At 37.8% G+C, this 19,011-nt stretch overlaps 1 protein-coding gene across 2 annotated transcripts in view; it reads left to right on the plus strand.

Moving 5' to 3' along the window:
- The window catches only part of ADSS1 (adenylosuccinate synthase 1), an 84,004-nt gene that overhangs the window by 36,597 nt on the left and 28,396 nt on the right, over positions 1-19,011 (plus strand). Inside the window, exons 2-6 of one of the 2 annotated variants that reach the window (XM_044664647.1) lie at positions 404-506; positions 14,309-14,375; positions 14,561-14,562; positions 17,219-17,269; positions 18,111-18,177. In XM_044664647.1, coding sequence (XP_044520582.1) covers positions 404-506; positions 14,309-14,375; positions 14,561-14,562; positions 17,219-17,269; positions 18,111-18,177 — 290 coding nt within the window. The remainder of the gene's footprint in view (positions 1-403; positions 507-14,308; positions 14,376-14,560; positions 14,563-17,218; positions 17,270-18,110; positions 18,178-19,011) is intronic. The other variant, XM_044664646.1, reaches the window with a different exon arrangement.

A 19,011-nucleotide genomic window follows, 5' to 3' on the forward strand; every position in this document is an offset into this window, starting at 1 on the left:
CAAAACAAACTGCTGCATTTTCTTGGGAAACTGCCTTAATGGAAGAAAAGAAAATGGACTACATTTATTGTTTCCATGACTCTGCTGACTAAAACTAGAACCAAGGTTCATTTTGAAGACAGGGTCAGGACTAGGATTGTAACCCAGGGTCAAAGTTTAGTCTAAGGAAATAGTAACTCTCTACACACAGCTAACTACCTCTGTAGGAACTGACTCTCTTTCCCTAAGTATTGAGATCAGTGGTCCCAAAGATAGCATTCTAAATATGCCCCCTTCAGCCAAGTCAGGTCCTAGATAGGGTGCTATGACTGAGGAATAAGAGGACCTGAGCTTAACTCCAGGGTTAGGGGTTCAACCAAGCCTGCTCCAGAACTTTCACTTCTGATGAATTTTTCCTTCCTAGGGAGGAAACAATGCTGGCCACACTGTGGTGGTTGATGGCAAAGAGTTTGATTTCCACCTGCTACCCAGTGGCATCATCAACACTAAGGCTGTGTCCTTCATTGGTAAGCAGATCACCCTACTCTACCTCTACTTCTTATACTTTCCGAAAGATTTAATTTAATTTTTTTCACTTACCTAACATCTGTTTTCTCTCTTCCACATTTCTCCCTTCTTACCACTGGGGAGTGGGGTGGGTAGGAAACCTTATAACAAATGTACACAATCAAGTAAAATAAATTTCTTTATTGGCCATGATTTCTAAATAGATAGATAAATGGGTGGATAGATTAGATAGATTAGGTATATGGATGGTTAGGTTAGATGGATGGATTGATATATTAGATTGGATAGGTAAGACAGATAAAATAGATTAGATTCACAAGATAGATTGATTAGATAGATATATAGATAGGATAAATAGGTGAGAGAGAGAGAGAGAGAGAGAGAGAAAGAGAGAGAGAGAGAGAGAGAGAGAGAGAGAGAGAGAGAGAGAGAGAGAGAGAGAGAGAGAGATCATAGGTCCTCTGGAATCATTGTTGGGTCTGAAATTACCAGAGTTCTGAAGTGTTTCAAAGGTCTTTGTCTTTACAATGTTATTATTCTCCACCTTATTCTCCATCCTTTATACTTACTGGCTGAATAACCTTGGACAAGTTACTCTTCCTCTCACCCTTACAGAATCCCAGAATCTCACAGTTGGAAGGGATTTCTGAAGCCATCTATTCCAACTTGTACCTAACCAAGAATTCCCCTATAATAGCATCATCTACTAGTAGTAGAGCAACCTTCACTCAAATGAGTTAACTTATGCAAAATGCTCTGAAAAACCTCAAAATACTTTATAAATATGAATGCAAGCTATTATTATTATTATTGTTGTTATTATTATTATTATCTTAAGGACTTTCTGTGAATGCACTCCCTCTCCTTAAGACAACCCATTCCACTTTAAGATAGTTTCAATTGTTAGGAATCTCTTCCTTATAACAAAACTAAACCTGCCCTCTTGATTGTTCCAAACTTGACCCTCTGGGGCCAAGCAGAACAATTCTAATCCTTCTACATCAAATATCTGTGGACTCTGGGGCCTAAAGCAGCCCTGGACTCCGCCTAACTCAAGGTTCTATCTTGGAGATTTGACATTAAAGAATAACTATTTTGCTCCCACCCAAATGCCTCTGAAAATTTCTGGCACAGTAACTTGGGTTTAAGTTACTAGGTTCATGCCTGCTGGAAATCAAGGCCACCACTAAGTTTAGAAATATGCAACATTTATTCAGGACAGAAATGAAAAGTAAAACCACAAAGTAGCTACTCCCCATATTCTCCCAGTGACTCAAATCTTTTTTCCCTCCCTCTGATTCTTTCTCTATCCCAGGGTCTTAATGCCCTCCAGAAATACATAGTTTAGGCAAAGTCCATAATCTCCATAGCTGAAGTAAGGAGCTGAGGACTTCAGTGAAAACAGCTTCTGCATCTGTCTCTGTTCCTGGTGGAGTCCTGCAAAGCTCTGTGGCATATTACAGACAGAATGTCTCCCTCCCTGCTCAGCTAATTTCATTAATTCTCTATGGATGGGCCAATAGCTAAAGCAGTGGCTATCACATCCCTCTGGATCCTTTGGAAGCCACTATTATTTTCCCTTCTCTCTATCTTGGATCCTCCTCTGGACCAGAAAACACCTTCTTTCTCCCCACCAGTTATGCCAACACCAGTTTGCCTGGACTCCTGAGAAAATGAATCCCTGCTCACCTCCAATTAGTACTGTGCTCTTGAAGCTGGGGACTTGTGAGAAATGTAGTCTTCTTTGACCATGGTCATATTCTGTCCCCCTCTTGTACAAACAGAAAGGAAAGCAAAAGGGAGACAGGAGAAACTGGGTTAAAATCTGGTCTTAGACAATTCCAAGCTGCATGATCCTGGACAAGTCACTTAACCCCAGTTGCTTAGCCCTTACTTCTCTTATGCCTTGGAACCAATAATTAATATCACTTCTAAGTCAGAAGGTAAGGATTTTTTTTAAGGAAATAAGAGAACTTGATTATTCTTGCCCTCCCTCAATAGGCCACTCTTTACCCCTTCCAAAAAAACAAGAACAAAATAGCCTCATTTCTTGGAAAGCTGTCTGTGGAATAGAATTGAAGAGAAGACAAAAGGGAAGGAAGGAAGAAAAGAAGGAAGGAAGGAAGGAAGGAAGGAAGGAAGGAAGGAAGGAAGGAAGGAAGGAAGGAAGGAAGGAAGAAATGAAGAAAGGAAGGAACAAGTGAATGAAGGAACGAAGGAATGAAGGAAGGAAGAATAGGACTGTTTCTGGAAGTCTGTTAAACTTAAGGACAAATATCACATATCTTCTCCTTTTTCCAGACCCACCACTCCCACTTTCTTTGACTGATCCTCATATAGTTTGGTCTCCAGGGCCTTTTACCACCAGATCACTCTCCTCTGAGTGTTTTCTAACTTATCATTGCCCTTCCTTAAATATGGTGCCCAAAGTTGACCACAATGCTCCAAGTGTAATATGACCAGCACAGAATATACTGGGACTATTGCCTCCATCTCTCCTTTAATGCAGCTCAAAACTACATTAGGGAAACTAGGTGGCACAGTAATAGCTGGAGTCAGGAAATTGACTTTCCTGATTTCAAATCTGGCTTCAGACACTTACTAGCTATATGACCCTGGACAAGTCACTTCATCCTGTTAACTTCAGTTTTCTCATCTGTAAAATGAACTGGAGAAGAAAATGGAAAACCATTACAATATCTTTGCCAAGAAAACCTCAAATAGGGTCAAGAAGAGTTGGATACAACTGAAACCACGAAACAAGTAGACTCCATTAGCTTTTTTTAGCTGACAATCCTTTAAGTTTGCAGCCTATTAAAAATGCAGATCTCTGTCATGAACTCCTATCTTGACAAGCCTCCCACCCACTGTTCCTGGGGAAGTTAATTTTTTCTCTATATATTAAATTTCATGGGATTAGATAAGGACTGATATTCTAGTTAGTTGAGATCTAATCCAGATTCTTATATCCGAAACAATTTAGTTATCCCTATTAGCTTTCTATTATCTGCAAATTTAATTAGCATCTAAGTCACAAATAATAAGATTAAACAGAAATGATTCCAGCACAGATCCCTGAGACACTCTCTGTTAAGATAATAGCTAAGATTGCATCTGTGCCTCTGGTTCCAAATCTGCACCACTATCTTCTTCCCTACATCCCTCCAGCTCTTCCACAATAACTTCATAAGAGACTTTTTTTTTAAAAAGGTATTGCTAAAATCTAGTAAACTACAGGTATAGACTAATAACTGATAAGAAAAGAAATGACATCATTTTGGCATGATCTGTATTTGATGAACCATGCTGGCTCTTTCTTTTCTAAGTCTTCACTAACAATTCCTTGAATAATATATTCTACAATTTTGCAAAGAATATAATTCAAGCTCACAAGCCTATAGATTACAGTCTCCATTTTCTTTCCTGTTTTGATAATGAAATGCACTTTTTCTTATGTCTGATCTTCTTTCCTTTCCTTCCTTTCTTTCTTCCTTCTTTCCTTCCTCCCTCCCTCCCTTCCTTTATCCTTCTTCCCTCACTTCATTCCTCTCTCCATCCTTTCCTTCCTTTCTTCCTTCTTTCCTTCTTCCTTTGCTCTTTCCTTTCTTCAATCTTTGTTACCCATAATCTTTCAAAGATTACTGACCATGACTTAATAGTCATAGAGACCACTTTGAACTTATCAAGGGTAACTAAGTTTTCTCTTATTCCTTTTTTTTAAGACCCTTACCTTCTGTCTTAGAATCAATACCATGTATTGGTTCCAAGGCAGAAGAATAGTAAGGCATTGGGAGTTAGGTGACTTACCCAGGGTCACACAGCTAGGAAGTGTCTGAGGCCAGAGTTGAACCTAAGACCTCCCCTCCCATCTCTAGACCTGACTCAGTCCATTGAGTCACCCAGCTGCCCTCTCTTATTCTTTACTTGTATTGGTTTTCAATCTCACATTAGCCATTTTTATTCTGGTTTTTTTTTTCAGAAAAAAAAAGCCTTCTTTGATTCTTTCCCCCAATAAAAAATCTATAAATATTATATTAACATAATATTATTTTATATAAGTAGATATATTTCAATAGAATAAATATAAACCTATAACAAAGCAAAACATCTTTTTGTTGTCCTTTAGTTAGGTGATCTACCAAGTAGAGCTTAGAATTCCTGGGAGGCTGCTGCCATGGTTGTGTGATCAACCAATCAAAGGGCTTTATCCCTATAATAGCCAATCATGGACTTGTCTTGAACACAACTGTCTAACTAACTCCCTTTTTTCACTACAGTTCAATACTTCTCTATTCTGTCTCCTCCCACCCTTGGTTACCAATGTCTCTATCCTCCAATGGACAGTGAGCTTTTTATAACCTAATTGTGAACTGGGAACTTGTAGCAGCTGTGTAGGCAAAATCCAGCCCCCTTCACCATCACCAACATCCTCATAGCCTGCCCCTCCACTCTGCTCAGATCAGACCATGGCTGCCATAGCTGCCCCTCAATGGACAGACTTTGCCTCAATGGCTTAGTGCCGCAGCCCTACTTTTGAGAGGAAAGAGTAAATAGGACAGGATAAACAGACATGGATGAGTTTGGATGTGCATTACAGATTGCATTACATTATCTTTTCCTCAAAATACACCCCTCTTCTTAAAGTCCCTATTTCTATCCAGGGTACCAGTGTTGCCTAGGTCCTGATAGTTGGCCACCTCCTCATCATATCTGTGTTTGTTTCGAGTTTTTGCTTATAAGTGTTTAAGTGTAACTCTTTGGGGCTTTTCTCTTGAGTCTCCCTGCTTGTTTAATTTTTCCAGCCTTCCTTTCTAGATTGGAATGTTGTATTCTCTCCTCATTATCTATCAAAGGCAGTTAGTTGGCACAGTGCATAAAGCACCAGACATGAAGCTAGGAATATCCAAATTTAAATTGATATTCAGCGATTTAGTAGCTTTGTGGCTCTGGGCAAGTCACTTTACTATTATCTCAATTTCCACATCTATAAAAGTGGGGATAATATTAGTACCTACCTCACTGGATTGTTGTGAGGATCAAATGAAATAATATTTGTAAAACATCTTACCAACATTAAAGCGCTTTTATAAATTCTGGCTGCATATACAGGGTATCCCAAAAATATTAATAAAGTTTTATGTTTTTATAGCTTTAAACTGTTAACTGAAATTTTTGGAACATCCACATTTCCTTATTCAATTATGTGGAGATTAAAATTAATATGCAAAATACTAAATATTACATTTATGAATATTTTATTAATAATAAACTAACAAAAGAGACAAACTAAAAGGTACTAACCAGCTCGCTCCCAGGAACAAAAGAGGAAGAGGGAGGAGTTACAGTCCACTATAAAACAATAAGGTGACCATGCAAACGTGGAGGTGCAGGAGAGATTAAAGGGAATTTTGGGAAAACTAAGGGACTTATGGGGGATGAAGTCAAAGGTTCAAAATTTCCATTTATACAACTAAAAGTGCTTTCTTTTAAGTTACCAATGACAATTACCAAATATGATTTCTTCTCTCCAATCCTCATTCTTCTTTACCTCTGGAGCATTTGATATTGCTTACTGTTTTTCCCTGATAAATTCATAAAATTGTGTCTGTCACCTATAAAAACTCTAACATATTCACACTTTAAAACTTTAAATGGGGCGTCTAGGCAACTCAGTGAATTGAGAGCCAGGCCTAGAGATAGGAGGGCCTCATTCAAATCTAGCCTTGGATACTTCATAGCTGTGTGACCCTGGGCAAGTCACAACCCCCATTGCCTAGCCCTAGCCCTTCTCTCTCATCCACCTTGCAACCAATAAAAACTTGTAACAAACAACAACAACAACTTTCAACAGAATTTTCTAATGTTTAAAAATCTTCCAAATAAAGAATTTGGGTTTTGAACTCATGCATACACACACATATGTGCAAAGATATGTATACATTGTATAACACTTTCCATTTAATTTGTACTAACAGTTGACTGATTTTAATTTCTTTGATACCTTTTATTCTGATTTTAAGGAAGATGGAAATTTACCAGTTGAATTTAATTTTTAAAAATGTGAATAAATGGTATATGGGATAAAAAATTAATATCATGATTTAGTAACCTATTCAATGATGCATTTCTTTCATTTGGATCAATGTATTTTGTTAGGTATCTTTTTCAGTTAGAGAATCCATTAGAACCAATTATTGAAATAAAATGAACTTAGAATTAGACCTTTTAATTGCTGTTATAGTAAAGTATTTTCTAAAAAGCATATTCTATCTCAATGTTCTCATTTAAATTATTATTATTAATATTTTAATTAGAGCAAAAATTTGCATTTCTCTAATAGTGATTTGGAGCATTTTTTCACATGACTAAAGATAGTTTTAATTTCTTCATCTGAGAACTGTTTGTTCATATCCTTTGACTATCAATTGGGGGAATGACATATTCTTATAAATTTGACTCAGTTCTCTATACATTTGAGAAATGAGGTCTTCATCAGAGATACTTACTATAAAAATTTTTTAGACCTCTGGAATTATGGCTGGTCATTAGAGTAATGAGAGTTCTTAAGTCTTTACTTCAGCTGAACTAGAACAGATTTCATTCCAACCTCTTACATTAACTCTATGTGAATCTTTGTGGTTCAAGTTGTAAACAACATATTATTGGATTCTACTTTCTAATCCATTTTGCTAAGTTCTTCCATTTTATGTGTGATTTCATTCCATTCACATTTCAGAGGTAGGAGAGGGTTCTTGGTACCTTAAATTCCCTCTTTCTCCCTGGCTGGTGAAAGAAATTCTATTCATGAGAGGTAAAGATTTTCATTACCCAGTCAGAATCACAGAACCATAGAATGTCAGAGCTGGAAGAAAACATAAACCATCAGAACTGAGGACAATGGACCAGGACCTTGGAAACCATGTGGTACTGTGGAAAGTGTGCTAGATTTGGAGTGAGACCCCTAGCTCTGATACCTATTACCTCTGTGACCCTAGGCAAGTTTCTTAATCTGTCTGACAACAGTTTCCTCATCTGTAAAATGAGAGGATTAAGCTAGATGACTTTCACATTTCCATACAGCTCTAAATCTATGATCCTGTGATTTCATCTACATTCCTAATTTTACTAGAGGAAACTGAAGGCCAGAGAAGGGAAGAGATTCAGGATTTAGAGATGTAAGAGCCCACAGAGAAGATTTAGTCCAATCCCCTTATTCTATAGATGAGGAAATGAGGCTCAGATATTTCAATAATTTACCTGAGATTAAGTGGAAGATCCAGGATTTGACTCCAAGAAATGATATCCACTGAGCAACCTAGCTACCCCTAAAGGTCTATCTTAATTTAACTGTTATGGTACACAAATGAGAGACATACTATAAAAAGTCCATATAGAGAATCACCTACTGACCCTGCCTAGATAGCTATGTACTCTGTATGGTTATGGCATGCTAAAGATTGATGAAGACTCTATCATGGAATCCCACTAGATGTTTCTATGAAGCAGCATCAGTGATACTTGGGTCTAAACCAATTATACCTTCAGGCTAACCCTACATGGCATCGGGAGTCCCCTTTTTCCTGCTGCACCCAAACTCATTACTCCTTTCTACATTTCTTCCTCTTCTCTGACGTAAGCCCTCATTGCCTCGCATCTGGACTACTGCAATTGCCTGCTGGTTGGTCTCTCTGTCTCATGTCTTTCCCCACTCCCAGCCATCCTCTACTCAGCTGTCAAAGGGAACTTCCTAAAGCATAAAATAAAGGGAATGGATTAGATCATCTCTGTAGCCTCTTCCAGCTCCAAATCCTGAATCTATGTCACCTCATCCGCTACTTAATAAACTCTAGTGGCTCCCCATCACCTCTAGTATCAAATATAAAATCCTTTTTGGTATTCAAAGAATACAGTTATACTTCAAACCCAGAGTTTGTTGGTCCAAATCCAGAACTTTTTTCCAGTGTGACATGAGATTCGTCTGGCCTCACTCCCAAATCTGTTACATTTTATTTCTCCTCCATACTTCTTCATGTACCCTTAGCAAGTTGAGGGGGTTGTCTCTCTTCCTTACCTTTGGCTAGCACCCTCATTAATTATGTTCTACCATTATTAGAGGTCCTAGTTTCCCAATACCATTTGACTACTTAGTAGTCAGATTAGCTCTTTCAAAGGAACATTAACTTCAAAGATATGACAAGGGCAAACATAGGAACCTTTTCTCCAACATCTGGAGATGCAGATCTCCCCAACACCAATTAAGTCTCTGGAGGGAAGGAGTATTAGATCCACAACTTAATTCAGTCCTTATATAGCATTAGTTTCACCAAATTCAAGTCCAAAGAGCTCCCTCCACAAAATCTCAACCTCATTTGTCGGAACCATGTGGCCTAAGGGTAGGGAAAAGTGACCCACAGGCCCTTCCCTCATTCCTGAATGGTGTTACCTGCTGAGAGTGAAAGAATCCTTTGCCTTTGGACTAGAAGCATTCTGTATTTCAGTCAGGTCATTTTAAAGACAGACAGTTCCATCTGGAAAGAAGCTCTTCCCAACCACATAGTAGACCAATGCAGAATGTCCCTACCTGTGCCAGTCCTCTTGATGCCCAGAAGTAGGTCCCTGGCATCATATGAAAATTCCAGTTACCCTAGCAGATGGCATGAATGGCATGAATTGAGTGAATAGAGAAAATTGGTATAAACCCTCCGAGCAGAAAAACCTTAAGTCATTGTGTTGTTTTGTTCGGTCGAGTCGGATTCTTCATGATCCCATTTGGGATTTTCTTGGCAAAGATACTGCAGTAATTTGCCATTTCCTTCTCTAGCTCATTTTATAAATCAGGAAACCAAGGCAAAGAGGGTGAAGAGTGATCAACTTGCCCAGCGTGGCAGAGCTAGTAGGCATCGGAGGGCAGATTTGAACTCTGGAAAATGACTTTTCTTGACTCCAGACAGCACTCTATCCACTGAGCCACCTACAAGCCCAGTGAAAACTTAGGCTGCTTTAAAAAAAAAATGATCCCCAAGTTGGTAGGGGTGGGAGGTGGGGAGTAGATAGCATTCTAAGAATAAAACCCAGAATTTTGAGTCCCTTCAAATGATAAAGCAATGATTCTCTGAATTAGTCCACTTTCTCAGATGAGCTGGAGCCAAACCTACCAGCCCTGAAGGGGGATTCTGAGAGTCCAATGGCCCCAGAATCAAGGTGCACAAGGGGTTCTCTGTACTCTCCTAGCAAGAAGCAGGATGTCCTGACCCAGCAGCAGCTGTTGTCTCTCATCCTGGCAAACATCCCAGGAGGCAGACTTTAGATATTCATAGGATTATAGGAATTAGAGTTGAAAGGAGCTTTAGAGATCATCTAATCCAACCCTCTCATTTTACAAAGAAGAAAAGTGAGACCCAGAAGTAGGAAAATGACTTGCCCATGGTCACACACCTAGCACGTAGGACTCAAACCCAGGTTCTCTGACTCCAAAGTCAATGAGCTTTCTATTTTAGTTATTACATACAAAGAACATTTGGCATTTGAATGACCTTTGGTTTCTGAGATGTGTCTAAAGCCTTCAAGTCACTCCCACAAATGTAATTTATACCCTGTCACTCCTCTGTCTGGCAGGATTGCTCATCCATGTCTAATCCCACTGGAGACAAATCTATGTTTGAGAACACATGTCAGAAAGATATTAGCCTTCTCTGTGTCTCAAGAGAAGGAGTGGCCATCAATATATCACAGAAAGACAGCCAGGTAAAGTGGGAAGTAGCTAAATGGATAAGTCCTTTTCCTTATCCCTTCCACATTTATTACAGTCTGATTGTAAACAGGGCACATGCTTTACAGTTAAGGAAACTGAGGCAGAGGTTTAGTGACTTGTCCAGGGTCTCACAGCTCAGCGCCAGGTAATATAGGAATCAGAAAATTAATATTCTAATTCAAGGAGATTAAAGTTAAACAGATGGAGACAGGAAGGATGCAATAGGGAGAATTGTGATACATATGAAATAAGTAGGATTTGGGGGGAAATGTGATCAGAAGAATTAAATTTTAAAATCTCTGAGGCCCCTTCCAGGTCTAGTAATGTTAATGATCCCAATAAAGATTTCCTACAACCTTTCCTTTTGATTGATTTGGGCCACAAAAAAACTTTACTTTGTTTTTCATTTACATATCTTTTCCCCAATTGGGCACTTGATTCTGACACTAATTTTTTTTTCTTGAACCCAACTGATGCCCCTCTGAAGACAATCCACCCTGGATTCTTCTCTTCATATCCTGTCCTATCATCCTCTCTCCCACACTCCCACACTAATCTCTTCCCCTCTTTTGGTCAAGACATCATGTCACATTGGGAAATTCAAACTCCTTCAAAAGAACCTACAATCCTTTGTAGGGTCTATTCTCCACACTGACTTATTAGGTTTTTGAATAGTTGCATTTTTCAGTCTACTAGAGCCCCTCATATTTGATTAGCCTGAATTCTGCTTTGATGACAGTAAGTTTCCTATTCTCTCTCTAATCACAATTTATATTATAATTTCTCTTCCAAAGAGGATCTTTCCATTGTTATTTGCTCTTAATGACTAGCTTGGGGCAGAGAAACAAGCATTTATGAATCACCTACTATATGCCAAGCATCATACTAAGCACTTACAAATATTATGCCATCTGATCCTCACAACAGTCCTAGGAGGTTAGTGCTATTGTTATCCCCATTTTAAAGTTGAGGAAACTGAGGCAGACAGATTGACTTGTCCAGGGTCTCACAACTAATAAGGGTCTAAGGTAGGTTTTGAATTCAGGTCTTCTTGACTCCTGGATCACTCCTCTGTCCACTGTGCTACCTAATTCCCCCATCATCATTATTCGGCTTAAGTCCCATCATCATCCCAACAGGGGAAATTTTAACATCCTGTTTTAGCATCTCATTAGCAGCAGGTCTGACCTGACCAATGAAGTTCTGTATCAAAGACTTGTAAAATCATGGAAGAATAATAGAATGTTAGAGCTAGAAAGGATGTGAGAGGTTTTTTAGTTCCACTCTGTCATTTTATAGAGGATGAAATAGAGGACATGAGAGAGGAAATTACTTACTTGAGGTTATTCAGGGAATTGGAAGCAGAACAAACATGAACTCAGGTCTTCTAACTCCTGGTCCAGTGTTCCTTCTCCTACGCCAAGTCAACTCTTCTAAAAGACAACAGTAGGGGAAAGAGCCTTGGAAGCTCCTGCTAAGAAAGAAATCTTTCTCTCTAAAGCTAAGGAGGTACAGAAAGCAGCTGTTTTCCCACTAGGGTCTCTATGAGCTGCCCCATATCCTTAGTGAAAACTATCTACCATTAGTGGAATTTAATTTTTAATTTTATAACAAAATAGGTGAAAAATAACACTCATATCTCCTCTCTCTCTGTCTCTCTCTGTCTCTCTCTTTCTCTCTCTCTCTCTCTCTCACACACACACACACACACACGCACGCATGCACGTATACCCTGAGACACAAAGTCAAATAAAGGGAGATGTGGGCATTCTCAAAATTTCCTCAGAGTAAATTCTTTTTTTCCTTTAATGTAATATTTTATTTTTCCCCAAATACATGTAAAAATAATTTTTAACATTCCTTTTCTAAAATTTTGAGTTCCAAAAAATATAAGAATGTAAGGTGAAAATAGCATACTTTCAATCTGCATTCAGACTCCATCAGTTCTTTCTTTGGAGGTAGATGGCATTTAAAAAATTTTATTCCAGATGCATATCAATATAATTTTTAGTATTCTTTTTCTGTTTCATTATAAGCCCTGTGGTCTTGTCTTACTGTCATTCATAGCTGATCATCATATAATATTGCTGTTACTGTGTATAATGTCCTCCTGCTTTTATTTGCTTTACTGTGCAATAGTTCATATAAATCTTTCCAGATTTTTCATAATTATGCTTCTTGTTCATTTTTATAGCACAATAGTATTCTATTATGATCAAATAGCATAACTTTGGCCATTCTTCAATTGATGGACATTCCCTCACTTTCCAATTCTTTACTACCTTGGGGCAAATTCTTAACGAAACAAGGGATAGAGATCATACAACATTGACAATTTTTTTTAAACCCTTACCTTCCATCTTGGAATCAATATTGTGTTTCTGTGTCACATAGTGTCTGAGGCCAGATATGAAACCAGAATCTCCCATCTCTAGGCCCAGCTCTCAATCCACTGAGCCACTTAGCTGCTCCCTAACATTGGCAATTTTTATTATATAAAATTCAAAAGCTTATACATGAATAAAGAAAATAAAAGAGAATATATTAATACCATCCACCTAAATTAATTTTCTTTTCCAGTACCATGTCAGTCAAACTATAATAGAATTAGTTTATTGAGCAAGAAAAAATATTATTCATATGGAGGAACAAAAATTCAAAAATCTAAAGGGAAGTAATGAAAAAAGTAGAAAGGAAAGGAACCTAAATTATGCTACAAAACAGTAATCCTCAGAACAATATGTTACTGGGTGAGAGACAGAAAGTTTGACCAATGGAACAGATTAGAAACATAATATACAAAAGCAAATAAGCATAGGAGCCTAGTGTTTAATAAACCTCAAGATCCAAGTTTGGAGGTTAGAAATCACTATCTGACAAAAACTTTTGAGAAAACTGGAAAACTGTCTGGCAAAAACTAGGTCTAGACCAACATCTCACACCATATAAACTCCAAATGGACATGAGACTTAGACATAAAAGGTAACATAAACAAATTAGAGGAGCAAGGAGGAAATAACTAGTGCAGAGAAAGTAAAATGGAAATCTTGATTACTTAAAATTTTAAAGGTTTTACATAAATAAATCTAGTGAATCTAAGATTGAAGAGTAGCAAATAAATCTGACTGACTGATAACGTTTTGGAAGATTCTAAGGACAAGAGAGAAATTCTTCAAGTAAAGACCCAATAATAGACCTAGACTGGCTTCCAAGTCACACAGGTCCTCACAAAGACTACAAGTAAAGGTGTGGAGGTTGCCAAAAGTAACCATGCTAGTGAAAATCAAAGATTCTTAAGGTATGGAAGCAAGAACATTTTTTAAATGCCTACTATGCGAAGAACACTGTGCTGGGTCCTGGAGGAGACAAAGATGAAAACACCATCAGTTCTTGGTCTTAAAGAAAAGCAGTGTGGTGCCTTGTATCTTGAGTCAGGAGTCTAAAATTCAAATACTGCCTCCAAAACTTACCTCTGCTTATCTTCAGTATCCTCATAAATAAAATAGGGGATAGGGGAGCTGAGTTACACAGTAGATAAAACTGCTAGGCTTAAAATCAGAAAGACTTGAATTGAAATCTGACTCTTACTGGCTGTGTAACCCTGGGTAAGTCACTTAACCTCTTAATCATTTCTTCATCTGTAAAATGGGGATAATAATAGCACCTATCTCCCAACGTCGCTGTATCAAATGGAATAACAATTGTAACCACCTTAAGAACCTTACAGTGCTATATAAATGCCTATTATTATTATTTACATTATCTATTTTCCAGGATTGTTGTGCTATATTATTATTATTACAGTGCAATGTAGGGATATAACATATAAACAAAAAAGTAGGATGCAAAGCAGATGGAGCAAAGAAGAATTCAGATGATGTGTTCCAAGAAAATGTGAAGAGAAACAGATCAGATTGAGTTCATGGAGGTGCCAGTAACTGCATCTTTTTTGCCCCCAATTTTTCTTTTACCTAATAAGCCATTTTAAAATGTGTATTTCTTGGTTTCCATCTTTCATCAATAAGCTTCTCTCTCATGTGTGTCTCTCAGGCAATGGTGTGGTCATCCACTTACCTGGCCTATTTGAAGAAGCAGAAAAAAATGAGAAGAAAGGTAAGTCTGACAAATTTTTGCCTCTTTTACTATAAATTATACATCCACTCTTTCTACTGCATAGGTCCAGAGAAAGTGTTTCATAAATAGTACTTTTCTGCTCTTCTCCATTCTGAGTTGGCTCCTTTCAAATGCCTGAGAATTTTGGCAATAGATGCAGTTACCTAGTTAATTTGGGCAGAAGTACAGGGGTGTTTTCACTCAGGTGAAATCTAATCAAGCTAATCCCATGGATTATCTGGTTTACTTTAGTCTTGTAGAACATAAATATCTGTTCATTAGTACCTTTTCACTTCACCTTTTACTTGTAGACCAAACCTATGAGATAAATTGAGAGTATTTTTATTTTGAAACAAAGTGAAGACAAAAACCCACATGGTTTTTGGCAGAGTTAGTATCCAGAAAGATCTTGACAGACTAGAACAATGGACCAACTCTAAAAAGATAATAACAATAGCAATGTAAGGTCCTCCACTTGGATTAAAAAAATTAATTAGGCAAGTAATTGTAGGATATGTATTTTAAAATAGCTTTTTTAATTTTTAATTTTAATTTTTTTCTAGATTACAATGTCTTTTTTCCATATATCGATAATTTTTAAATTGATTTTCTGACATTTTGCCATTCAAGTTCTCTTCCTCCTTCCCACCTCACCCCCCTCCCCAAAAAGACAGATAATATGATATAGGCTGTGCACATATTATCATATTATCATGTAATATAGATTTCCCTGTCCATTATGTTATGAAACAAGATACATAGTACTTACACTAGAAAAAATTCATGGAGGAAATCTTTTACTTTCTAATTAATTCTTTGCCTATCACATCATGCCTTGCCTGTTTTCATGATTACATTCTTTCCTGATTCTCTTCCCACCTATTTGAGCACTCCTAAACTAGAGCTGAATTTATATCATACCCACCAAGGCCCTATCCAACGCCCTCTTCTCTTCTCCCTTGATACTCTCTCACCTGGGGATGTCATTAGTCCACATGGATTAATTTATCATCTCTATATGTAGCTTAAGTCTCTTCCCTGAGCTCCAAACCCATATCATCAATTGTTTTCTGGATATCTCAAACTGGATACTTCATAGTCATCTCAAACTCAACACAACCAAAACAGAACTTATCTTTTTTTCCCAAAATCCTCCCTTCTTCCTTATTTGTCAAAGTAATACCATTTACCATCTACCAAATCACCTAGGCTCATAACCTTAGTGCCTTCTCAACTCCTCATTTTCATTTACCCCAGCGTATCCAATTTGTTGTCAAATCTTTTAATTTCTACTTTCACAACACTCTTTTGCATGTTCCCTTCTTTCCATTCACCTTGACACCATTCTGGTCCAGGCTCTCATTACTTTTTCACCTGGGCTATAGCAATGGCCTTATAATTAGTCACCTTGACTCAAGTCTCTCCCTACTCCAATCCATCTTCCACTCAACTGCCAAAGTGATTTTCCTAAAATATAAGTCTGACCGTGTCACCACCCCCCTACTCAATAAACATCAGGGTCTTCCTGTGATTTTCAGGGTCAACTATAAAGGCCTTCACAATCTGGCCCCTTCCCATCTTTCTAGGCTTTTTACTTTATGAGTATATGATTCCATGAAACCCTTATAAGCAAGCCAAGCCCAGTTCTAAGAACAGAAAGTATAATCCAGTAGTCTTCAAAGTGTGATCTTCAGACCCTAGGAGTACCAAGTTATAAAGGGTCTGCAAAGCCAAACAACTCTATTATAACTCTAATAATAAATACTAAGTAATTTGCATATTAAAATGTTCCTCCCTTTTCCAACTACATATCTGTGTAAGACTGTATTATCTTCATATACTTCAACCAAACTAACATATTACAACAGATTGAATACAGAAACAAATATTAGAATCCAACTACCTTCTATTAAGCCAGACATTAAAAAGATTTTCAAAAATATATAAAACAATTTCACTCTTCTCATTAAATTTTATTACAAAAGGGGGCAGCTGGGTGGCTCAGTGGATTGAGAGCCAGGCCTAGAGATGGGAGGTCCCCCATTGCCTACCGTTACCACTCTTCTGCCTTGGAGCCAATACAAAGTATTGGCTCCAAGACAGAAGGTAAGGGTTTTAAAAAAATTTTTTTATTAGAAAATATAGTTCTTTGGTTATATTCAAAACTATCATCTTTTGTTATATTAGAAAATATAGTTTTTAAAATAAAATATGTTATTTATATTAATTTGTAATTGGTTTGTCATTTTTAATGAATTAATAAATATTTTAAAATTTTATCAGTTTTACTTGGTAATATAGTAAATATTGGTAGATATACCCCACATAAACAAAAGCTCTTTAGGATACTCCTTAATTTTTAAAATAACACTTAGCCTTACATTTTAGAATCAATAGTATGTATTAGTTCCAAAGCAGGAGAGTGGTTAAGGACTAGGCAATGGGGGTTAAATGACTTGCCCAGGGTCACAGAGCTAGGAAGTGTGTGAGGCCAGATTTTAACTCAGAACCTCCTGTCTCTAGGCCTGGCTCTCTCAATCCATTGAGCCACCTTGCTGTCCCCAATTCTCATTAATTTTTAAAAGCGTAAAGGGGTCCTGAGTCCAAAAAGTTTGAGAACCACTGTTAAGTCAAGACCCACTAAAGCCATTATAAATACATGACAGTATTACAAGATATGTCAACATGGAAATAATTTATCAATGATGTTTTAGGCCATTGTTCGCAAAGGCACACATGCTACCAGAAGAGTTACAAAGAACAGGAAGATCTAGCCATTTCCCTCTATTCTTTCACCATAATTAAGGTATCACAAAACTCTGAGCTATATGGTTCTGTCTTTGACAGGTCTGAAAGACTGGGAAAAAAGACTTATCATATCAGACAGAGCCCATATTGGTGAGTACCTCAACCTCTCCAGAGAGCCCCATCAAATGGGAATAATTCCTTCCCATCTCTTTTAGGCCTCAGGGTCTATAAAGTACTTTTTTTCCTGATACCCCTAAAGGGTAACTTGTACAAGTATTTTCCTCATTTTACAGTGGAAGGCTCTGAGATTCAGAGAACTAATTTGCCCAAAGTCACTTTGGCTAACAAGCAAAAGAGCCAAGACCAACATATTGACCAAACCTAGTGCTCTTTCCACTGAGTCAAATGAATAAAAAGAGTAAGTAGCTCCTTTCCTGGTCCCAAACCATGATATTCCTCCTGGAGGGAATACACTCAGTTATCATTCTTAGTCTATTAGCCAAAGGCAAAGTCCTGATGTGTCAGTTCCAGAAATTGGCTTGTTCTGCTCTAAAAGGCAATGGTTTTTGGTACCATCTTTTCTTTCCAGGATAGAGTTCAGTCTGGCCCATCATTTTAAACATGTATATAGTGCTTTACTTTTTCTTTTCCATATATTATTTAATGCAATTCTCTCAACAGCTTTGAGAGGTCAGCTGAGAAAGGATCATTATCCTCCCTTTAAAGGGGAAGAAACTGAAACCCAGAGCAGTCCAAGTGGCTTGCTTTAGGTCTCACAGGAAATGAGTGATGGACCCAGAATAAAAATTCAAGCTTCCTGACATCCCTCCCGCAACCAAAAATTTTCCCTCTGCTCCACCAAGAAGCTTCCCATTTCCAAACTTCATTCCTTTCCCAATGCTGACACTGATACTGCTGTGCATGGTCGCCACCCCCTAATGACTTCTCTCCTTCTCCTCCACTCTCCCATCCTTCTCTTTTTGCTCGGCAGTGTTTGACTTTCACCAAGCAGTTGATGGACTCCAGGAAATGCAACGTCAGGCTCAAGAGGGGAAAAAGTAATTATATTTCAATACCTTCCTTCTGTTAGTGATTCTTCGGTTTGGAAAGTTGCTGTGTTTGGGAAAAGTGACTTGGCATCATGGAGAAAGAGATGTTGTGGAATTCAGGAAGATCTGGGTTTGAATCCCACCTCACTTATTAGTTGTGAGACTCTAGGAGAGTCATTGAAGGTCTCCAGGCTTCAGATTCTTCGTCTGTAAAATGAGGGAGAAAAGGCAATTCAGTATTCTGTAAGATTCCTTTAGTCAGTCATTTGGTCAGTTGGCAAGCAATTATTAAGCACATACTATGTGCTAAACTACTTAATAGCTGGGATGGCTAGTTGGCTCAGTGGAGAGAGAGCCAAGCCTGGAGACGGAAGGTCTTAAGTTCAAATCTAGCCTCAGACACTTCCCAGCTGTGTGACCCTGGGCAAGTCACTTAATCCTGGTTGCCACGTTTCTTCCTTAGAACTGATATCAACCAACTGGATGTAGGAAGTAAAGGAAAAGGCAAAGTCAATGATGCCATAAGAGAGTTAGGTGGCATAATGGAATTATGGGCTTAGAGTCAGGAAGATCTAAGGTCAAATCTGGCCTCAGACACTTCGTAGTTATGTGACCCTAGACAAGTTATTTAATTTCTGTTTGCCTCAGTTTCCTCAACTGTAAGATGAGGATAATAATAGCACTTACCTTGAAGGATTATTGTAAGGATCCAATGATATATATATATGTATATATATATATTTTTTTTAAGTGCTTGGCACATAGTAGACTCTATACAAATGTTTATTCTTTTCTCTTCCTGTTTTCCCCACATGATGCTAACATGTCCTATCAGGAAATTCT

The sequence above is a fragment of the Gracilinanus agilis genome, chromosome 2 (genome assembly GCF_016433145.1).
Source record: "Gracilinanus agilis isolate LMUSP501 chromosome 2, AgileGrace, whole genome shotgun sequence".
Taxonomy (NCBI): Eukaryota; Metazoa; Chordata; class Mammalia; order Didelphimorphia; family Didelphidae; genus Gracilinanus; species Gracilinanus agilis.